General features: G+C 36.0%; 1 protein-coding gene across 1 annotated transcript in view; it reads left to right on the forward strand.

Annotated features, from left to right (window-relative positions):
- The window catches only part of RGS22 (regulator of G protein signaling 22), a gene marked incomplete at its 3' end in the record, with an annotated part of 176,305 nt that overhangs the window by 114,146 nt on the left and 41,057 nt on the right, over positions 1-21,102 (forward strand). The window contains exons 16-21 of the mRNA XM_080694745.1: positions 3,377-3,549; positions 4,670-4,832; positions 5,953-6,111; positions 9,640-9,708; positions 12,085-12,246; positions 17,461-17,640. Coding sequence (XP_080550871.1) covers positions 3,377-3,549; positions 4,670-4,832; positions 5,953-6,111; positions 9,640-9,708; positions 12,085-12,246; positions 17,461-17,640 — 906 coding nt within the window. The remainder of the gene's footprint in view (positions 1-3,376; positions 3,550-4,669; positions 4,833-5,952; positions 6,112-9,639; positions 9,709-12,084; positions 12,247-17,460; positions 17,641-21,102) is intronic.

The following is a 21,102-nucleotide window of genomic DNA, read 5'->3' on the forward strand; positions in this document are numbered from 1 at the left end:
CGCCTTCTAGGGACTCAGAACAAAACTCAAAACCAGAAACGAAATACACCAGCCTCTCAGCCGAGGGTGTGGCAGCGGCGCCATATTGCCACCAGCTCCAGACTCACAGCCGAGGGCATGGCAGCAGCACCATATTGCCAGCAGCTCCAGCCTCATGGCCGAGGGCGTGACAGTGGCACCATATTGCCAGCAGTGACAGCGAGTTCACTGCACCCATGACAGCTCCAGATCAACATGCACAATAACCGTGAGTGAAATTGCCACCCCTAAAGGAGAAATCCCTGTACTGCATGACCAGGGACTTTGATAATCTCCCTGGCTATGAGATTTTGCAGTCCAACCCAGTGAAGGAGTAGTGGTGGCAGAGATTACCACAGACTCGAGATACAGAACACCCTAAGTGAAATTGTAGTGATCCAGGGAAGGCACCAACTTCTGAAATCATGGGAAAGAGGAACAAAAATAGAGCAATGAATGCCCACAACCCCATATTATCAGAACCTGATAACACAGAAATTCAGAAATCTCCAGAAGATCAAATCAGGAATATAACTGTAGAAATAATACAGGACCTTCGAAAAGAATTTAGAGAGAGGCTAAAAGGCATAAAGGATGCAATCATTGAAGTAAAGGCCTCAATTCAAAGTCTAACCAATCGATTAGACCACATGGAGAATAGAATCTCGCTCCTAGAAGATGATCACTCCAAAAACGAATGCATAATTTATAACTTAGAAAAGAAAATTCAACAGCAGGAATTTGACATTGAAGAAATATGGGCCCATTTTAAGAGAGCTAACCTAACAATAATCGGAATAGAGGAGGGAAAAGAAGGTGAAACCAAAGGGATCAATAATATCTTCAAAGAAATAATAGCAAAAAATTTTCCAAACATAAAGCAAGAGATCGATACACAGGTCCAGGAAACGTATAGAACTCCCTTTAGACAGGATCAGAGAAGAGGTTCCCCATGCCACATAATTGTCAAAATGACCACTGTGGAAGCCAAGCAGAGAATCTTAAAGGCAACAAAAACAAAAGGCCAAGTAACATTCAGAGGCAAACCAGTTAGAATCACTCCAGACTTCCCAAACCAGGGCATGAAAGCCAGAAGGGCTTGGAGTAACATATCCCAAACTCTGAAAGAAAACAACTTCCAGACAAAAATTTCCTAACCAGCACATCTATATATCAAATTAGATGGGGAAATAAGAAGCTTCCATGACAAACAGAAACTGAAGGAATTTATGTCTTTAAAACCAGCACTAGAGAAATTACTCAAAGAAATTAACTACAAAGAAGAAATAGGTAATACACACCAGAACCAGAGAAACAAGATTTTCCATCCAGCAGACAACTAAGCAAAGAAGAATATATTCATGTGTTTATTGGTTAAAATCTTTGGAGATTCATTATTTATTTTAGTCTTTTACATATTTCTAAATTGTATTGTTTGCTTTTATTGTTGCTAATTTTTAGGATTTCTATTTGGAATATTAATATACCTTCAGATATAGCATTTGGAAATGTTTTTGCCCCATTCTATCAGTAACTTTTAACTCTTTACATTGTCTTTGGATGTACAATATTTTTTTATTTTTTAGGAAGTTTATTTTATTGTTGCCTGTACCTTTAAAATCATATCCAATAAACCACTGCCAATTTCAATGTTGTGAAGAGTTATGACCCAGGTTTTCTTCTAAAAGTTTATAGTCTTAAAGATTTACATCTAGGTCTTTTATCTATTTTGAGTTAATATTTGTATATGGTGTTAGGTAAGGATCCAACTTTATTCTTTTTTATGTAATTATTATTTTTCAACAATACTTAGTGAAAGGATCATTATTTCCCTCACCAAATGTTCTTGGAAACCTTGTCAAAAATAACTTGACCATATATGGAAGAATTTGTTTCTAGGGTTTTTATTTTACTCCACTGGTTTATATATCTGCCTTTATAGCAATACTAGACTGTTTCAATTAATGTAGCTTTATAAGGTTTGAAATCAGAAAATGTACATCTTCTAGCTTTGTTCTTTTTCGAGATTGTTTTGGGTATTTAGAGTTCATATTTCATGTTTGGATAGATTTTTTTCTGGAAGAAAATGTATGATAGTTTCACCTTAAAAAAAAGAAAAAATATCCTCTGGTAAAAAGAAAGCAAAGAGAAATATTGAAATGTTATCTCTAAGTGATCAAAAGTTTGATATCAAACAAATGAATCTGTTATGTGATATTATCATTGTTAATTTTGGATAAATTGTTATAATATTAGATGTCAACCACTAAGCCAAGCATGGGAAGGAGGAAGGGGGAGAAAATGGTGTGGGGTAGGGGCTAACTGGGCGATGTGTGCATGTATATCTACACAAGTTTTTTTTTTTATCCCATTATGATGTATGAATGCGGTACACCAATAAAAAATAAAAATAAATTAAAAAATATTTTTGAAAATGGAGAATGAATTAAATATCTAAGGGATTACACAAGGAATAGATTCTCAAAGAATAAGCCTCTCTAGATCTTTACCCTTTAGGACTTGTAAACTGTCCGTAAAACAGCAAAGGCCTTAAAATTACCTAAAACTTTAACTTTTACATAAAGATTACATCAGAAGGATACCCAGTAGACAAATAGTTTATATTACCTGTAATTTTTTATATTATAGGAGGACTTTTTATGTTCATGATATATTGTTAAGAAAAAGAACTATGTTACAAAACCACACATAGGCACATAATCATATCTTTACTTTAATAAACTATATATAGTATGTAAAAAGGTTAGAAAGATATATACACATATTAATGGTGATTATCTTTGAATGATATTATATATGAATATTGTTTTATTTGTATTACAAAAACATACACTAAGAAATATAATAAAATTAATATTAAAAACAATTGCTTTGTGTATAGTAAATGTTTAAACTAAATGTTCATAAAAAAGAAGAGATCAGAATGAACAAAAAGAATAGAATCTGATATGGGTTAGAATCCAAACCATCGAGATCCTTTTTTTGTGTGTGTGCGAGTCTGGGGATGGAACCCAGGGGCATTCAACCTCCGAGCTACACCCCCTGCCCTATTTTTTATTCTTTATTTTGAAACCAGGTCTCACTGAGTTGCAGAAGGCCTCACTAAGTAGCTGAGGCTGTCCATGAACCGCGATCTTCTGATCTCAGTCTCCCAAATGCTGGGATTACAAGCGTGCGCCACCACGCCCAGCTCCATCGAGATTCTTTATTGAGTTCTACCACTGGATTTTTAAAAAGCCTTGGCCCAAAAGTTGGATTTTTCTTTCAGTTTCTCTATTTAAAATTGTAAATAATTTATTGCATTTAAGAGATATTTATAACAATATTCTGTCACTAGGACACCACTGGTGAAATCGGAACTGGTATTTTATCAAGCCCTGATATTTCTAAACAAACAGAATATTGGAATAATGTTCCTGATGAATACAAGCATTTTACTTTTAATGATTTGCTTAACAACAAACTGGAGTTTGAACATTTCCGTCAGTTTCTTGATGCTCATTCTTCAAGGTGAGGAACTTAACCTTTTAAAAATGTACTTCTCACTTAAAATACAATATTTCTAAACTACTGGTTTTGATTCAACACATTATAGTAATTATTTGGTACTAGATTTCTACCTATGTTGTTAAAAACGTGACCATAATTATCTGAAATCTATATGGGTTACTTTTCATTGGAATGCCTTCTATTGTAGCAACCTCTAAAATATTATTTTACATAGTTACTCAATGTTTGTTGATACTTTTAACATTGGCTCACTTAAAGCATCAGTATACGTTGTTTATTTACTTTTTTCTGCTGTTTCCTTTGCATTTATCTAGACCAGTACTTTACTATTTCTGAAAAGTGTCATTTATATTTCATTAAGCTACTGAAATGATTATAACATTCTATAATTTTTATTAAACTAAATGTAAGTGGAATAACAGTTTTAAACAGAATCATAACTTTATAACATATTTATCTAATATAAATTAAAGTTTGATCATATATTTGTTTTCACAGTTAACAAACTGACTTGAACTGGGGACCAAATATTACTCTATATATAGTTTCCTTTGATAGTGATGAGGATTATTCTAAATTGGGCCTGTTGTAAAATGGACATGCTCTTGGTGAAAGTTTCCCCATATTTGAAATTAGTATTAGTCTATCATTAATGAAAGAGCTCTGAGACTTCACCAGTAAGATGATAGATTTTTTTTCTAATCCTAATATTCTTTGTCATCATTCATTTATTTTGCCAGGGTTGTGGGAATATATAGAATCCAGGTAACTGGCTTGGGAAAAGAACAGAGGTAACATTGCATTCTTCGAATCAGTTGTGCTAACTACTCCAGATGCCATTTTCTGAAATCTGTCAAAACAGCAACTTGTGCTTGAGAGGCTGAGACAGGAGGACTGTAGATTTGAGTCCAATCTCAGAAACTTAGTAAGGCTCTTAGCAACTTATAAAAAAATCCTGATTCAAAATAAAATAGGGCTGGGAGGTCTACCTCAGCAGTAGAATGCCTCTGGCCTCAATCTCCATTACCTCCCCCCAAAAAAATACAAAATCCCAGCAACTTGTTTGGTATTTAGAGAAGTAAATAAAAATGCTTTTACTCTCTCTTCATTTTCATTTTAGCATGGACCTCATGTGTTGGACAGACATTGAACAGTTCCGAAGGATAACATACGGAGATCAAAATCAAAGAGAGGCAAAATCTATACATATTAAGAAAAAATATCTTAATAAAAAATACTTCTTTGGGCCAAAAAGTCCTGCTTCTCTTTATCAGCAGAATCAGGTATCAATATGGAAACGTATTTTCTATTTAGAAGTATTAAATATAGCCACTTATTTATTTTTGCTGATAACCTGAGTCTCATTTCTTCTATGACTTATATGCTAGACACCTTTGATATGTTATTTAAGTATTCAAAATTAAATGTTAAGGTATCTATAAGTTAAATGTCCTTAAAGTCCATTCCAATATTAAATATTATTATTAAGATACAAATTCCAGATTAGTGCTAAATTCAGTAAGTTAAAGAAACAAGAAAAAGTACCAAGGAGACAGGTGGAAAGCAGAATGCTTTGCTGTAGGAAATAGTCGTCACAGGCTGTTGATGCAAATAATTATGTAGAAGGAAGATTTGGGCCACAAAGAAGTCATTTTTATAAATGGCCCTTTTTATGCATGTCTATTATCTATTAAATATGACATTTTTCTTTTTCTTACTGCCTCTGGTTTCTTCTTGGATTGCTGGGACAGCTCTACTTTACTGCCATTACTATTAGCCTTCTGTCTCCAACACAGAATTTGTTGGCAATATACATTTATAGAATCTTAGTTGAGACGATCTCAGAACTAAGGATGTCTTATTTTCCTCACCCACAAAAGAAATGCTTTCTCAGATGGGCCAATTTGACTAGAATCACAGATTTGTAGAATACCAAGCCTACAAGAGAACTTAGAAAAGTAATAGATGAATGCCCTAATTTTATAGTTGAAGATATGGGTCTATGGAAGATAGTGTCATTGCTTATGATCACAGAGGATGAATATCCCGCACCTGGCAGCCGGGGATGTAGTTTAGTAGTAGAGCACTTGCCTAGAATGCCCAAGGCCCTGGGTTCAATCCCCAGGCTTGCAAAACAAAACACAAATCTTGGTCCTGTGTTCTTTTCGGTGTTTCATAGCAAGCAGTGTCTCACATCTAGAACAATGACCATGTGTGCCATAATTTTTTGTTGACATTAGCCAAGTTGTCCGATATTCCTGTATACGTTATAAACAGAAGATGTACACAGCAAGTAAAAACTGTGACACTTGTTGGGTGTGTTGCAAGTGGTTTGGAGTGACGATTAGTGTTTCTTTAACAAAGCACAGGTTTGTAGTTTCTGTTTAATTTTTATTTTCTTAGATAATGCGTTTAAGTGGTGGCTGGGGGAGAATGCTTCATGAGCAGCTCGATGCACCTGTTCTAATACAAATTCAAAAACACGTCTTAAATAAGCTAGAAAACGTGTGGTTGCCATTGTTTCTTGCAAGTGAACCATTTGCAGCACGTCAAAGAATAAAGGTATGCATGTTTTGGTGTACTCTTTGGATAGAATTTGGCAGTTCCTATGAAAGCCTTAAATGTACGTACTTGTTGATCTAGTCATTGTTCCCTGTGGATACTGGTTAAAAGCCTGGAGTCAGAATTCCCATGTTTTAATTTCAACATGGCCACATACTAATTGTACCACCTTTAAGTTTCACAAATTTGATTTCTTCATTTGAAAAATGGGACTAATAATGGTAATTGCTTCATAAGGCTGTTTTGAAAATGAAATGAAATTAGTGCATTTAGCTTATTATCATGGTGCCTGGCACACATATATCAAATTTTATAGCTATATTAATATAGTTTTTATTTTTAATATTAAGTTTTCACACGAATGGGCAAGGACATACAAAGACATTCACTATAATATCATATGGGGGAATCGTTTTTTTAGTTACCTGAGTTACAATAATTTCATACTATGGAAGAATGCAAATTTCCATTGAAAATTAGATTATAAAAATGAGATTAAAAACTAGAAAACTAGATTATAAAAATGAAATGAAACTATAAAAATGATATTTCTGTATGTGCTGATATGAAATATTTATTAAGGATGCAAACAATGTATGGATGATAATCCCATTATATCCACTTCCACTTCTGTATCTATTTTTATTTGTATCTCTATGCATATCCATCTAACGATCCATCCATCTGTCCATCTTTCTATCTAGCTATTCTTTTTTTTTTTTTTTTTTGGTTCGGGTCTGGGGATGTAACCCAGAGCAGAGGCATTCAACCTCTGAACTACATCCCATGCCCAATTTTTTATTCTTTATTTTGAAACCGGGTCTTACTGAGTTGCAGAGGGCCTCACTAAGTAGCTGAGGCTGTCCATGAACTGAGATCCTCCAGTCTCAACCTCCTGAATGCTGGGATTACAAGCATGTGACACCACTCCCGGCTCCTATCTAGCTATTATTTTGTTTATGCTTATTTTTAAAAGCCTAAAAGGATATGATCCCTTTGAATGGGTTTGGGGAGCAAGAAGTATTTTTACTTTTTACTTTGTAAAATGGATTTTTCAGTATATATGTATGTATGTATTTTGTGGTAGTAGATATTGAACCCAGAGGCATTCTATCTCTGTGCTACACCCTCAGCCCTATTTTGGTCTTTTTTAAATTTGAAGCAGGATCTCACTAAGATGTGAAGGGCATTCCTAAGTTTCTGAGGCTGGCTGTGCACCTGTGATCCCCCTGTCTCAGCTTCCCAAGTACTGGGATTACAGGTGTGTGCCACCACACCCAGCGTTGCTTTTGTTTTATATAAAGCAAATACTACTTTGATCACTTAAAATGGCATTAGCAGGCCTAAAAATAGGCAATCCTAATCTTTACAAAAATAACAAACAGAAGGGTCAGAAAACATGTGATTTTGGACTTTAACAACACATACCATTAATACCAATCACAAAGATCCTGAGAAGGCTTCCCTCTCTGTGGTATTTAACTTATGAAACACTTTGAGGTCTACTTATTTGGAAATAGTCTTCCAAGCTGAGCAATTTAGAGAAAAAAAAAAACAGTACAGCTGGGAAACAGAATTTATAATACAAAGAAAAAGAACTGATTTGTTTTAGGCAAAAAGTTCCTGGAAATAAACTTTGGGAAAACTCAAATGTCCTCATTCTTTCTTCAAGGAAACTCCACTCTCCAAGCCAAGCAAAAAGAAATTCAGCTTACTAATATTGTTTACCATAGTAATTTTATTATAACTTGTAATTACTTCTTGACTTTGCCTTCTTTGTGTAGTCAGCAAAATATACCAACTCTGGAAAAAATTAAGCTAAAGACAAAAGTAGGGGTAAGAATTTCTTACACAATGCTGCTGGGACATCTCTCACACTTAAGGGAAGAGGTGACACACCCAAGCTTTAGAAGAGATATAGCGGGAACTGTCCTGGGGACTCAGCAAAGATTTTCATAGCTTCTCACCGAGGTGTGTTCTATCAGGGCTGGAGTGTAGATCAGTGATAGAATAATTGCCAAGCATGCACTAGATCCTTGGTTCCATCCCCAGCATCACAACACAAAACAACTCAGCTCCAGTGATCTTGTCCTTGTTTCGCTAAGTCAGCTCCTGAATCTGTATGCTGTAGACAGGGAAGTAGAGACGTGTAGCACAGATTTGGCAAGAGCAGTTCTCCAGAAAGGAAATATGTTAAATATAAGCAGTAACCCCAAGACATACAGTTATCCCTTGGTATCCATGGAGGACTGGTTCCAGGACCCCTTTGGATACCAAAAATCTGCAGCTTCTTAAGTCCCTCATATAAAATGGTGCAGTATTTGCATATAGCCTACACACCTGTCCCATATACTTTAAATGACCTCTAGATCACTTGTAAAATCCTTATGGAATATAATTGTTATGTAAATAGTTGTTATACTGTATTGTTTAGGGAAGGAAGCAAAAAAAAAAAAAACATCTACACATATTCAGTGCAATTTTTTTAACATTTTCAGTCTGAGATTGGTTGAATCCACAGATCCAGAATCCCTGGACTTGGAGGCCTACTATTCACTGCACTTGCCTCTATGTTGAGAATAACTTTAGACTCTTCTAAAAGTTAGTTGCTGAAAAGTATACGAATAGAAAAGAGTAAAAAAATTGGGAACTCATAATTCTCAGGTTTTATTTTTTTGTTTTTATTTTTTATGTTTTTGTTTTTGTTTTGTTTTGTTTTGTTTTGTTTTTGTGGTACTGGGGGGTGGAACCCAGGGACTTTTCTACCTTTGGGCTATACTCCCAGACCTATTTTATACTTTATTTATACCTGGGTTAGATTCCCCCCGCCAAAAAAAAAAAAAAAAAAAAAAAACCCAAGGTCTCACTATGTTGCTGAGAGCCTCACTAAGTAGCTGAGGCTGGCTTTGAACCTGTGTTATCCTCTTGTCTCAGCCTCCCAAACGCTGGGATTACAAGCGTGCACCACCATGCCCAGCATGGTTGTTTTGTGTGTGTGTGTGTGTGTGTGTGTGTGTGTGTGTGTAGTACTGAGGATGGAACCCAGGGGCCTTCTACCTCCATGCTACACCTCCAGACCTATTTTATATTTTACTTGGAAAAAGGGCCTCATTAAGTTGCCAAGAGACTCACTAAGCTGCTGAGGCTTGCTTCAAACCTGCGATCCTCCTGTCTCATCCTCCCAAGTACTGGGATTACAAGCATGCTACACCACGCCTGGCTAATTCTCAGGTTTTATGTCAGTTCTTATATAAGCCAAAGTGAAACCATCATCTGTATTTGGGGCAATTCTATGGGGTGGGTGCTATTTTCTCTATTTTACAAATGAAGAAACTGTTTTTCTAGAATGAGTGGCCGCCCAGAGACCTGACCACAGGGTTTTCATTTTGAAGTATGATCCCTTTCCTCATAGACAATCCATCTCTTATTCAACCTGACCTTCCTCATTTTAAAAGTTTAATTAAATTGGTTATTTTCAAAACTGGACATTCTACTTAAATGAAATAAAATAATTGCTTTTGCTTTTAGATACAGATGAGTGACATAGCAGATGAGCTTTTAGAACACAAACATGAAAGGAAAATTGGAATCTGGAAGGCAAGTACTAGTTATATTCTTCCTCTTATTCACCCCCCCAAAAATAGATTTTTCTTTACCCTGCTTGTGATGGATTTTTTGAGATACGCTGTCTTTTCTAACATATGGCAATTTATTTATAATTGAGAATGGATTACACAAAAAGAATGCTGTATGCAAGAGAATCAGCAGGTTAAGTCATTTTACATTGTCCCCTTTATTTAGAATTACAATTTAACTTTAAAAGAATTCAGAAAACTATCACTTAGGTTATTAAAACCACTATAATATGATACCTTACTAGTAATTGCCTATTTTACCTCTTAACATGCATCATGAACATAATCTTCTTGAGCTTACAGGTTTATGTGCATCTATCCTTCTGCTGGTAATGGTAGAATGTCAAACTCTAGACCAGGTGACCCCTACAAATTAACAAAGATAAAAATTGGTTTCAATGTTAGAGGAGCACATGTATTTGTTAGGATACTCTTTCTTTGTTTTCCTCTTGAAAGGAAATAATCTTTTTTGTTTTCTTGCTGTATTTTAATTGAAATTCTAAAGATGAGCTTACATATTATGCATTGCATAGTAGTTAAATCGTAATATTTAAGTTACTAAGTTTTGGTATCTTAAGACATGGGACTTGAAACATTACTTGTTGAGTGGGCTTTAAATAAACATCCCAGCCTAATCCCTAGTTGTTCCTATTTATAGGGCTATAATTTTAATAGGGACCAGATGGTAAGGGTCTTAAGTTTTTGTCTAGAGAACATGGCAGTGATAGACATCGCTGCACTTCACCTGGATTAATGGCACCACTACTCAGCAGAGCGCCTGGAGTAGCCTTACGCATCTCGGTTCCAACTCAGCTGCCATCCTCAAGGCCCTTTTTATCTACTGGTTTTACTGTTCCAGGCAGAACTAGTTACTCTCTCCTCTGTGTTCCCACAGCAATTTTTATGTAACTCTCTTAAACACTTGTATTGATGGTCACATATGATTTGTTTCAGGAATTTATTTTATGTATTGTCAGCAATGGATATTTTTCATGTAATTTAATCATTAATATGAGTCCATCTAGCATGTTGCCTTTGGAATGATGCTTCCTTGTATGATTGTGCACTAAAATAAACTCTGGGAAACTTCAGTAAATTTAAAATCTATTTGGTTAGTTCAGCAAAGGGAATTGAATATGTGATTTTAAGTGGCCAAAGTTAAAAAAAGGGGGCATCTTACATTTCAAAATACCTTTAAGCATTACTATAACACTATAAGTGTTTCTGAATTTTCTTTCATGTATAGTAAAGTTTTAGAGAAATTTTATTATTTAAAAATATTATTTATTATTGCAGGGCGTGGTGGCTCATGCTTGTAGTCCCCTTGCTTGGGAGGCTGAGACAGGAGGATCGCACAGGTTTGAAGCCAGCCTCAGCTACTTAGGCTCTCAGCAACTTAGTGAGACTGTTTCCAAATAAAATATAAAATAAGTCTGGGAGTATCGCCTGGAGGTAGAACGCCTCTGGGTTCCACCCCCAGTATACCACCAAAATAAATAAATAAATAAAAATAGTATTTATTATTTATTGTTATAATTGATAATGAATAATGATTATTAAAGTAACATAAATATTTCTCACCTAAAAACATGATCTTTCCAGGAGAGAATTAAAGTGCAGCTTTATAGTAAATTTTCTATCTAAATTATAGAATTAATTATTTTTCTTACAAAATACACAACCATTTGTTTTTTATGGTACTAGGGATTGGTTCCAGGAGCATTCTGTCTTCAAGCCACATCCCCAGACCTATTTTTTATTTGGAAACAGGGTCTTGCTAAATTAATGACAGCCACTCTAAGTTGCTGAGGCTGGCCTTGAACTTGCAATTCTCCTGTCTCAGGCTCTCAATACTCGGATTATAGGCGTGTACTACCATACCTGGCTGAACAACTATCTTAAATGTCCAACTGATTTTACTTTTAAAAGGCAGGAGAACTATATAATAAAATAAATAATACTGTAATGATATAAATCATAACATGATTACTTTGTTCTGTTCTGCACAGAATTCATACTACATACTAACAAGTAGCTTTTTACCATGATCCCAAACTGTAATGACTGCTAACATTCCTAAACAGCACAGTCATAAGTTCTAAGTAATCCAGTCATTTATTTTTCTTAAAGGGAAAAGAAAAATGGTGCCATAAAAATATAAAGAAGACAAAAGGAAGAACAGATGGGGGAATGGTGTTGTCAAATTCTATTATATTCATGCCATAAATTTTAGGAGCCAGAATTAAAGGAGATAGAAGTTGACAATTTTAGCCTGATTAGTAATTTTATTATTACTTTTAGAACACAGCTCATTTTCTGTATTCTCTGTTTTGGACAGCCTGTGGAGAGTAAGTGGATATCTTCATTATGTGAAATTATTGCTTTCCGTAAAGCATTATTAAATCCAGTTACTGCAAGACAGTTTCAGCATTTTGTGTCTCTAAAAGGAGATTTATTGGAAAATGGGGTACTCTTTTGGCAAGAAGTACAAAAATATAAGGTATTGTATTGAGAGCTAAAGAAAACCACTTCTTTTTGAGGATAGGAGACAATGCATTAACATATTCAATTCTTAACTAATTTTATGGACAAGAGTTATATATAAATATCCCAACTTTGCAATCTTCTTCATGCCAATATTTAAATATTGAGATGTTTGCCATCCATTGTCTAGATATTATTATACAGTGAAGAGTAAGAGTGAGCCTTAAAATGATAGCATTGGTTTTTTATTTTAAGGTATCAACAGGCATTATGATACTAATGAGTACCTTCCTGAAGAGAGTTTTAACTACATATCTACATATAAATGAATCTATATATTTTTTCCAAAGATATACATATTTGATATCTCCATATAACTAAGACCTCTTTATAAGAACCTCCCAACCATATCTGTAGCAATAGTAATCAAAGTTACTAGCTTATAAATAAGCCAACAGAGATGAGAAAGGCTTTTCTATTAGAAATAATGGATGAATTCTTAACAAGTAAAAGAATAGAGGGTTAGGCACACAGGGAACTTATTTTCAGGTATAAACATTTACTAGAATCATATAGACTCTTTTCTTTGAAGAAGAGGGACTACTTTCCGTGTTATGTTGTCTAGACTTGAATAAAGAAATGTCTAGAGATACCTAAGAGGTATTTAGCCTTTGCTTAAATATCCCAGGGGTGCAATCTTATTTCCTTCAAATAGCCTATTCTATCTCATTCTAAAAGTGAGGAATAAAAATACAACTAAAACTTAAGAGTATAATGCTTTCTGTTGGTCGGTAATTTAAGTATGTATTATATAACACTCATATAGCTGCACAATATACAGTTAGTACTTACTTAATAAAATCCAAGCTTTATCCCACATACCACAAACTGTTTGATATTCTTTTCTGTTATCAACAGTCTTTATACTATTCCCAGCTTAGACTGTTATAGAAAAACAAATCTTTATTTTTTTTTATGGTACTGGAAATTGAACCCAGAGGCATTCTACCTCCGAGCTATACCCCTATTAGCCTCCTTTTTTTTTTTCTTTTTTCTTCAGTACCAGAGATTGGATCCAGGGGCATTCTACCTCTGAGGTATACCTCCAGCCCTATTTTTTATTCTTTATTTTGAAATAAGGTCTCAATATGTTGCAGAGAGCCTCACTAAGTCTCTGGGGCTGGCCACAAACCTCCAATCTTCCTGTCTCAGCCTCCCAAGTACTGAAATTACAAGAGTTTACCACCATGCACAGCTTGACCCTCAGTCCTTCTTATTTTTTGTTTTTATTTTTTTACACGTAATATAATTTTATTCATGTATGCCTCAGGATGGGAATAGATCATTTGGTAAAAACATAGGGTAAAAACAAAAAAATGTCTTATCATGTACAACTTTTAAACCACAATGATATACCCTTAATTACTTTCATGCATATAAGTCTAGCATTACAATTTTTTAAAAAATGAACACAATTAAGACTTCTAGGAGCATTTTATAATAAAGTAATTCCTAATTTTTTTCTTTGTAGATAGATCAAGCACCTCAAAAATACAAATTCCTATACACAGTGTATATTTTAGGATCTCACTGGATTTCTGAGGGTCTCCTTAAGTTGCTGAGGCAGGTCTTGAATCTGCAAACCTCCTGTCTCAGCCTCCCAAGTATGAGAATTACAGGCTTATACCACCATGCCTGACTCAATTGTTTTGAGAACTAGAAAGGAGGTAGAGTTTATTTTCCATAATAGCTGATTTTTGTTATGAGTGGGCAGAGATATCTTTAAGCTAATATATATGCACGGACCTATCCCTGATAAGACAAGAGGAATGAGATAAACCTTTATAAATAGATATAAAATTTAAAAAAAACAAATGCTGGGTGCGGTGGTACATACCTGTAATCCTAGTACTTTAGAGGCTGAGATAGAAAGATCACAGGTTTGAGGCCAGTATGTTATAAATCCACAAGACTGTGTCTCAAAAATAAATAAATAAAATAAGGCTGTGGTATAGCTCAGTGGTGAATACCCTCAGTTTAATCACTAGTATCATGACTTTAGTTGCTAATATTTTTTTCTGCAGTATATCATGAAGAATTTACAATAGGCCAGTTGCGCTGGCACAGGCCTATAATCCCAGTACTCGAGAGGCTGACACCAGAGGATCACAGGTTCAGTGCCAGCCTGGATAACTTTGTTAGACTGTTAAAAAAAAAAAAAAAGGGCTGAGGGTATTTTTCAGTGGTAGAACCCTCCTGTTTTAATCCTCAGTCTCATACACCACACACACACACACACACACACACACACACACACAGCTTATAATACTAAGTAGCTAGATTTTAAAATATGTCAGAAAGCTAAAACTTATGCTATGGTGATACATTTGTTGAGCCAAGAAGCACTGATTACGTGTCAGAAGTGCCAGGCATTAGCCTAGATTACAGGAATGAAGAAGGTGGATACAATACACTGCCTTTCCTCAGGGAGGGAGACACCTATGAAAGCAAATTTTAGTAAACTGTGTTGATTCCGATCCATGTTTTGACTAGGTATAGTTTTAGTTGAGGGAGTAATGTTGGGGTGGAGAACTGGCACGTGAGGGAGGGCCTAGCAGAAGCAGTGACACTTGCAATGAGTCTCGAGGGAGTTTGCCATTTGCCTGGCAAAAGTTTTAATGGAACTCATTCTAATATGGTTTACTCTTATTAAGTCTATGATCTGCCAGATATTGTCTTAATGCTGTTATATAATCATTTATTCTTCACATGAATCCTGTGAGGTCAAGGATATTCTCACCATTTCATAGATAAGAATGCTAGTGCACAAAATAAAGTTAAGAAACCCCAACATCACACAGCTAATTAAGTGACAGAGCTAGGAATTGGAACCAAGCCATTTGATTGTCAAAGCCTCTGTCCTTAATCACAAAGCTATGCTACTTCCCTGTAATGATATGCATAGAGCTGGCTGGACTAACAAACATTGTTCTGAGCTGTGAAAAATTGGAAAGAACCAGATGTACAACAGGACATTGGTTACTTAATTATTTTATATCTTTACAACAGAATACTCTGCAGCAATAAATATGTTGTAGGGGAATAATCAATGATGGGAAAAGATATTGATAGCATTGATTTCTTCTAAATTAGCTACTAGAAAGCAGTATGACTTAATCTCCAATAGGCATTTGTGTGTCTGTCTCTCCATAAAGAAAAGATTAGAAGGATATATTCAGCCAATAAATATTTATCGAGCCCCTCCCAAGCGCCAGGCTGTATCCTGAGAAGATGACCATGATCAAAGCAGTCTTCCCTTGTAGTGACACAGTGTCCAAGGCTTGTCAGGATGGGTGGTAGACAAGCCAATTCTAAGTGTGATTAGGGCAGCAAAGGAAGAGGCCCAAGATGCTATGAAAGCAGGTGAGATGGATGTCTCTCCTATACTAAAGGAGTTACAGGAAGCTTACTGGAGAAACATACTTAAACGAGACATTATTTTAATAGTTAAGAGTTGCTGGGCGTGGTTGGTGGCACACACCTGTAATTCCAGTACCTGGAAGGTTGAGACAAGAGGATTGCCGGTTCAAGGCCAGTGCATTATAATTTAGCAAGACCCTATTTCAAAATAATAAAAGAGGGCTGAGGGTTTAGCACTATAGCTCACAGGTAGGCTACCTTTGGGTTCAATTCTCAGTACCACCTTCCCCCCCAAAAAGATAATAATAAACTATAGACACTATAGGGTAGAACAGTTAGAAAAACAATTAGTTTATAATTCTACCTAAATTCTTTACCTTCACTCAAAATTAATACTTTATAACATAAATTTATTTTTGTTTCACAAGCTTAAATTCTATAATTATAAATAAGGCTCAATAAGTAAGTATATATGCTAATTCTACCTAGTAATGGCAAATAATACATTTAAATAACATAAGACACATGTGGCATAGACTCTGAAGTGATACTAAGTTGAATTGAAGTACTAATTATTATGACAATGGACTATATATATAATATATACATATTATATATTATATATATTAAGCTTTCTGACACATAACATGCCAAACTATACATAAAGTTTTACATGACTGGTACCAGATTTTGTTTTTCTTTAATACAATCTCTAAGACAGTATGCCTGGCAAATAATTATAATAATAAATGTTGGTTTATTTATCACCTAGAATTAGAAGTTTCCAAATTTGTTTGCTTTCAATTGATTTATAAAACAATGTCTTAGACACAAAAGTGCTGTAATTTAATCTGAACTATCTATTAAGAAAAAGAAAAAAAGAATCACCCTGTATCTATGGCTTTAAAGCTATATCATTTTTCTGGGCATGATGGTGCATGCCTGTAATCCCAGTACTGGGAGGCTGAGACAGGAAAATGGTATATTCAAAGCCAGCATCAGCAACTTAGCAAGACCCTGTTTCCAAATAAAAAATAAAATAGGTCTGGGGGTATAGCCCATAGGTAGAAGGCCCACGGGTTCAAACCCCAGCACCACACACACACACACACACACACACACACACACACACACACACACACCTGGATCATTTTAAAGTATAGTCATTGTTTTTAAGATGTTTATCTGTGAAGAGGATAATATAATAGGGTAATTGAATAAAACAGATACTAAGCGATATGTAATGACTTCCCATTGCACCAGCAGGCCCACTTCTGTTCCCTGTTGGAGTGCGCATCTGGGGCAGAGGCGGTCTTGGATGAAAAGCTTTTACATACACCTGCAGCCTGAATTAGGTGCTTGTTCTTGGTGTTCTCCAAAGTCTGTGTATACCTCCATAACATTTTTAAACTATCCCAAATTTGAGTAGCCTGCTTTCATGCTTTTCCTCCAGTGGAAATTGAACCTTTCGTTGGGTAGGGGCTATGTCTAGAGTCTCAGCTCAGCATCAGGCATGTAGCAGATACTCAATATATAGTAATTAAATAAGTCAAAATTGACACAAGTTGCCCTTTGCCTGAGGGAACATAATTAGGATTAAATGAAATCTGTATCTATAGAAGGTGCTTGTATCAGAGTTCTAAGTGTTTTAAATCCAAGAGAAAGAAAAGCCATGATTTTGGAAGATAGCCTTGACATGTCCCAGTGCTTCCTTAACCTGGAGTTAAAATGAAACATATGGACACCGGTCTCTGAAGTATTCTAGTGATGTGTTAATCACACACTGTTGTTGTTCCTCCTTCCTGTCCAGGACTTGTGCCATTCCCATTGCGAGGAGTCTATCATCCAGAAGAAGGTCACGACGATCATCAACTGCTTCATAAATTCCTCGATCCCACCTGCCTTACAAATTGACATTCCAGTAGAGCAAGCTCAGAAGATTATTGAGCACAGGAAGGAGTTAGGACCGTATGTATTTAGAGAGGCCCAGGTAAGAACAGATTAGGTCATGTGGCTAAGCATATTTTAATATAGATTGGCAACCAAAATATTCTTTTAGAACCTTTACGGTATTTATATTTATATATATGAATATATGTATATAAATATTTATATATTATATTTGGCAGGATTTACTAGGATTTTTTCTGTTTAAATAAGTTTTGCATATGCCACTGAAATATAAGAAACCAGTAACTTGTGTGCTATTTTGTTGACAATATACAGTAAGTAAAATTAGATAATATACTTTGACTTTCCATTGTTACTATTTTTATTTCTAACTCCAGCTAATTCTTTCTTCCTTTCCCACATTTATATTTCCTTTAAAAATATCTGCCACCACAAAAATGTGTAAAATATATCTGTCCTAGAATTTGTATGTTTTTAAAGATTGGAATATTCACATAGCTCATAAAAGAAGTGAGAGGAGATTTAAGTATTCAACCAACATAAAGTACAGAAACTCAATGAAAGGAAAATCATGCCTGTTAACCTGCTCAAGTTACTTATTTTTAAGATAAATAATAGAAAACATTGACTGGGTGACTATAATTTATTTGTATTTTGGAAAGCCTTTTAGTGATGTTGTTCCTAAAAAATGATTAAAAAAATAAATTACAATAGGGGCAATAGGAAAGGCCATGCCATGAATTAAGTGATATGAAACAGAGATTTAGAATATGATTGCCCTTGAGCATGGAAAAAGGCCATTATTCCTCACCATTCATTTGTAAGCCAGCTGTGCTCTAAGTCCTCTGAGGGACTGGAAGTGAACTTACAATCCAATTTATGCATTAAAGCAGGCAAAAATATAGAGGAATGATTGAGAATGTGCTAGAGAGAAATAGAGAAAGCATGGTGCCAGAATTTTAGCATCTGTTGATGAATAGATCTTGAGATAACTTGGCTTCTGCTAGGGGTATTGCTAAACCCAGCCAGGACTTGCCCATCTATGTCAAAGTCCTTGAGTCTGACGTTAGGTGTTTGGAGCTGCTGGCATTGGTCGGTTCTGGTTCACTCTTCTGGGTCATTGAGCTTTGGGGATGTCCTCTAGCCTATGACTTCTCCCTGCCATTCTAAAATGGAGTCAATAGGAGTAGAAATATGCACTGTGGGAATTTAAAAATACAGAATCTTTATTTGGAGCCTTATCCCTTGGAATCTGTCATTCTTATTTTTTTCCTAAGGAAGCTCAGAGAATGACATTGCCACTGACCAGGGATACAAGCAAGGTTTTGTTTCCACTTTCCTGTCTTCCCTCTCCTCCCTTCCCTTACTCCCACATCCATCAGTACCTCAGCCCTATTGTTTGTCCCCTCAACACTTGTCATTCTGACCCCACCATCTCCCTTCAATATTCTTCACTGACAGAAACTCCCTGCTTCTGGGCTCTCTCCAATCCATTCAACTCAATTTCCAAGCAGAGTGATCTTAAAACATATCTCATGACACAGTTTCTCTGCTTAATATGTTTCAGTTGCTGTCCACTGTTGTCAGAGTGAAGGCCATATTCCTACATGCCTGTCTACCTCAGTCTCTTACTACTTCCTGCCATTTCTCCCCAGACCTACTGAAATGGCCCTTACACTCTTCCCCCCTGAGTATTGTATATCATCCTCTCTCCCTTGTATATGTTCCTGTCATAAGACTTATCAAACTAAATTGGAAGTGACTATCCTCATGTTTGACTTTCCCATTATGTTGTAAGTGTGTGTGTGTGTGTGGTGCTGGGGATTGAATCCAGGGGTATTCTATCTCCGAGCTACACCCCCAATCTGATTTTTTATTCTTTATCTTGAAACAGAGACTCACTAAGTTGCAGTGGGCCTCACTAAGTAGCTCAGGCTGGCTGAGAACTTGTGATGCTCTTGCCTCAGCCTCCCAAGTATTAGGATTACAAGTGTGCACCACCCATTTCACCCAGCACATTGTAAGGTTTTTTATTTGTTGTTGTTTTTTTTTTGTGGTACTGAGGATGGAACCCATGGGGATTCTACCTCCAAGCTACACCCCCGGTCCTACTTTTTTAGCCTTTATGTTTTTTTAAACAGGGTCTCACTGAGTTGCGAAGGGCCTCGCTAAGTAATTGAGGCTGTCCCCAAACCTCCTGTCTCCGCCTCCCGAATGCTAGGATTACAAGTGTGCACCACCATGACTAGCACATTGTAAATTTTTTAGGAGAGGGAATGTTTCTTATATATCCTTGGCCCAAATGCTTGGTAAAGAGTATGTACTTTTAGACTTTATGAATGAATGATGTGAGAGATTTGTCATGACAGAAAAGAATAAGATCAAAGTGGAAATAGGAGCAAAGCTGAGCAAAAGTGCTGAATAGTGAATAAAAAATGACTAATCTAGACGGGTGTGAGGATGCATGCTTGTAATCCCTGTATACTTGGGAGGCTGAGACAGGAGGATTGCAGGTTTGAGGACAGCCTCAGCAAGTAGTGAGCCTCTCATCAACCTAGAAAGACTGTGTTTCCAAATAAGAAATAAAACTGGTATAAGGTGTAGCTTGAAGGTGGAATGCCTCTGGGTTCAATCCTGAGAACCACACACACGCACGTACACACAGAAAGACTGCTTTAATACCCTTATCAGTGTAGCCTGTGCCTATCCTCTACCCCTACTCCCAGTAGTAGCCTGAAAATTTCATCCCTCAGTCAGATGTTCACTGGTCCCTGTGAGAATATAATCAGATCTTTTCCATCAAAATAATATCTTGACTTAAGCTCCCTTTTGTCAAACTGCCATTTCGTAACCTCCCGTGTCTTATATTCTTTTCCATCAGTTTCCATCTCCTGAGAGACATTCCTCCCCAGCATCCCCTCAGCCAATGGCATAAAGATTGTGAGGCTCTGCTCCCACCAACAGAAGTATAGTGCAGGAGCCTTATGCTGAAAAGAAAATCCCCAGCAGTCTTCTGCCATGTTGTTCTTGCCCACCTAACTTTACTGGTGGCAGGATTCCTTTTTGCAAAAAGTAAAATTGCCTTGCCAAGCCACTTTCAAACATGTGTCTTTTCTTACTACACCATAGAGATTTATTTCCTACAGTCCCTCTACTCAGACCAAAATCATTGCTCATCAGTTGACAGTGAAGAAAGTAATCCTGTAATTCTTAAAAAAACCTTTCTTATATGTACACAATGGAATTTTACTCAGCCATAAGGAAGAACAAATTTTTAAGATTAGTCAATTACAAAAAGTAAAAAATTGGATATTCTCCCTAATATGCGGAAGCTAGGGAGAAAAAGGCTCCTAGGAGGAACTCTAGATGAAAAAGGAGAAACTATAGATAAGCAAGATAAGGTGACCTAACAGGGGTAAGGGAGGAGGGAAGAGAGAAATTCCCTAATGTACATGGTGTACATCCACAAACGTATCACTAAGCCAAACATGAGAAGGAGGGAGGGGGAGAGAATGGGGCGAGAAGTGGGTAATGGCTGAGT

This window comes from Muscardinus avellanarius (genome assembly GCF_963383645.1).
Source record: "Muscardinus avellanarius genome assembly, chromosome: 4".
Classification (NCBI taxonomy): domain Eukaryota; kingdom Metazoa; phylum Chordata; class Mammalia; order Rodentia; family Gliridae; genus Muscardinus; species Muscardinus avellanarius.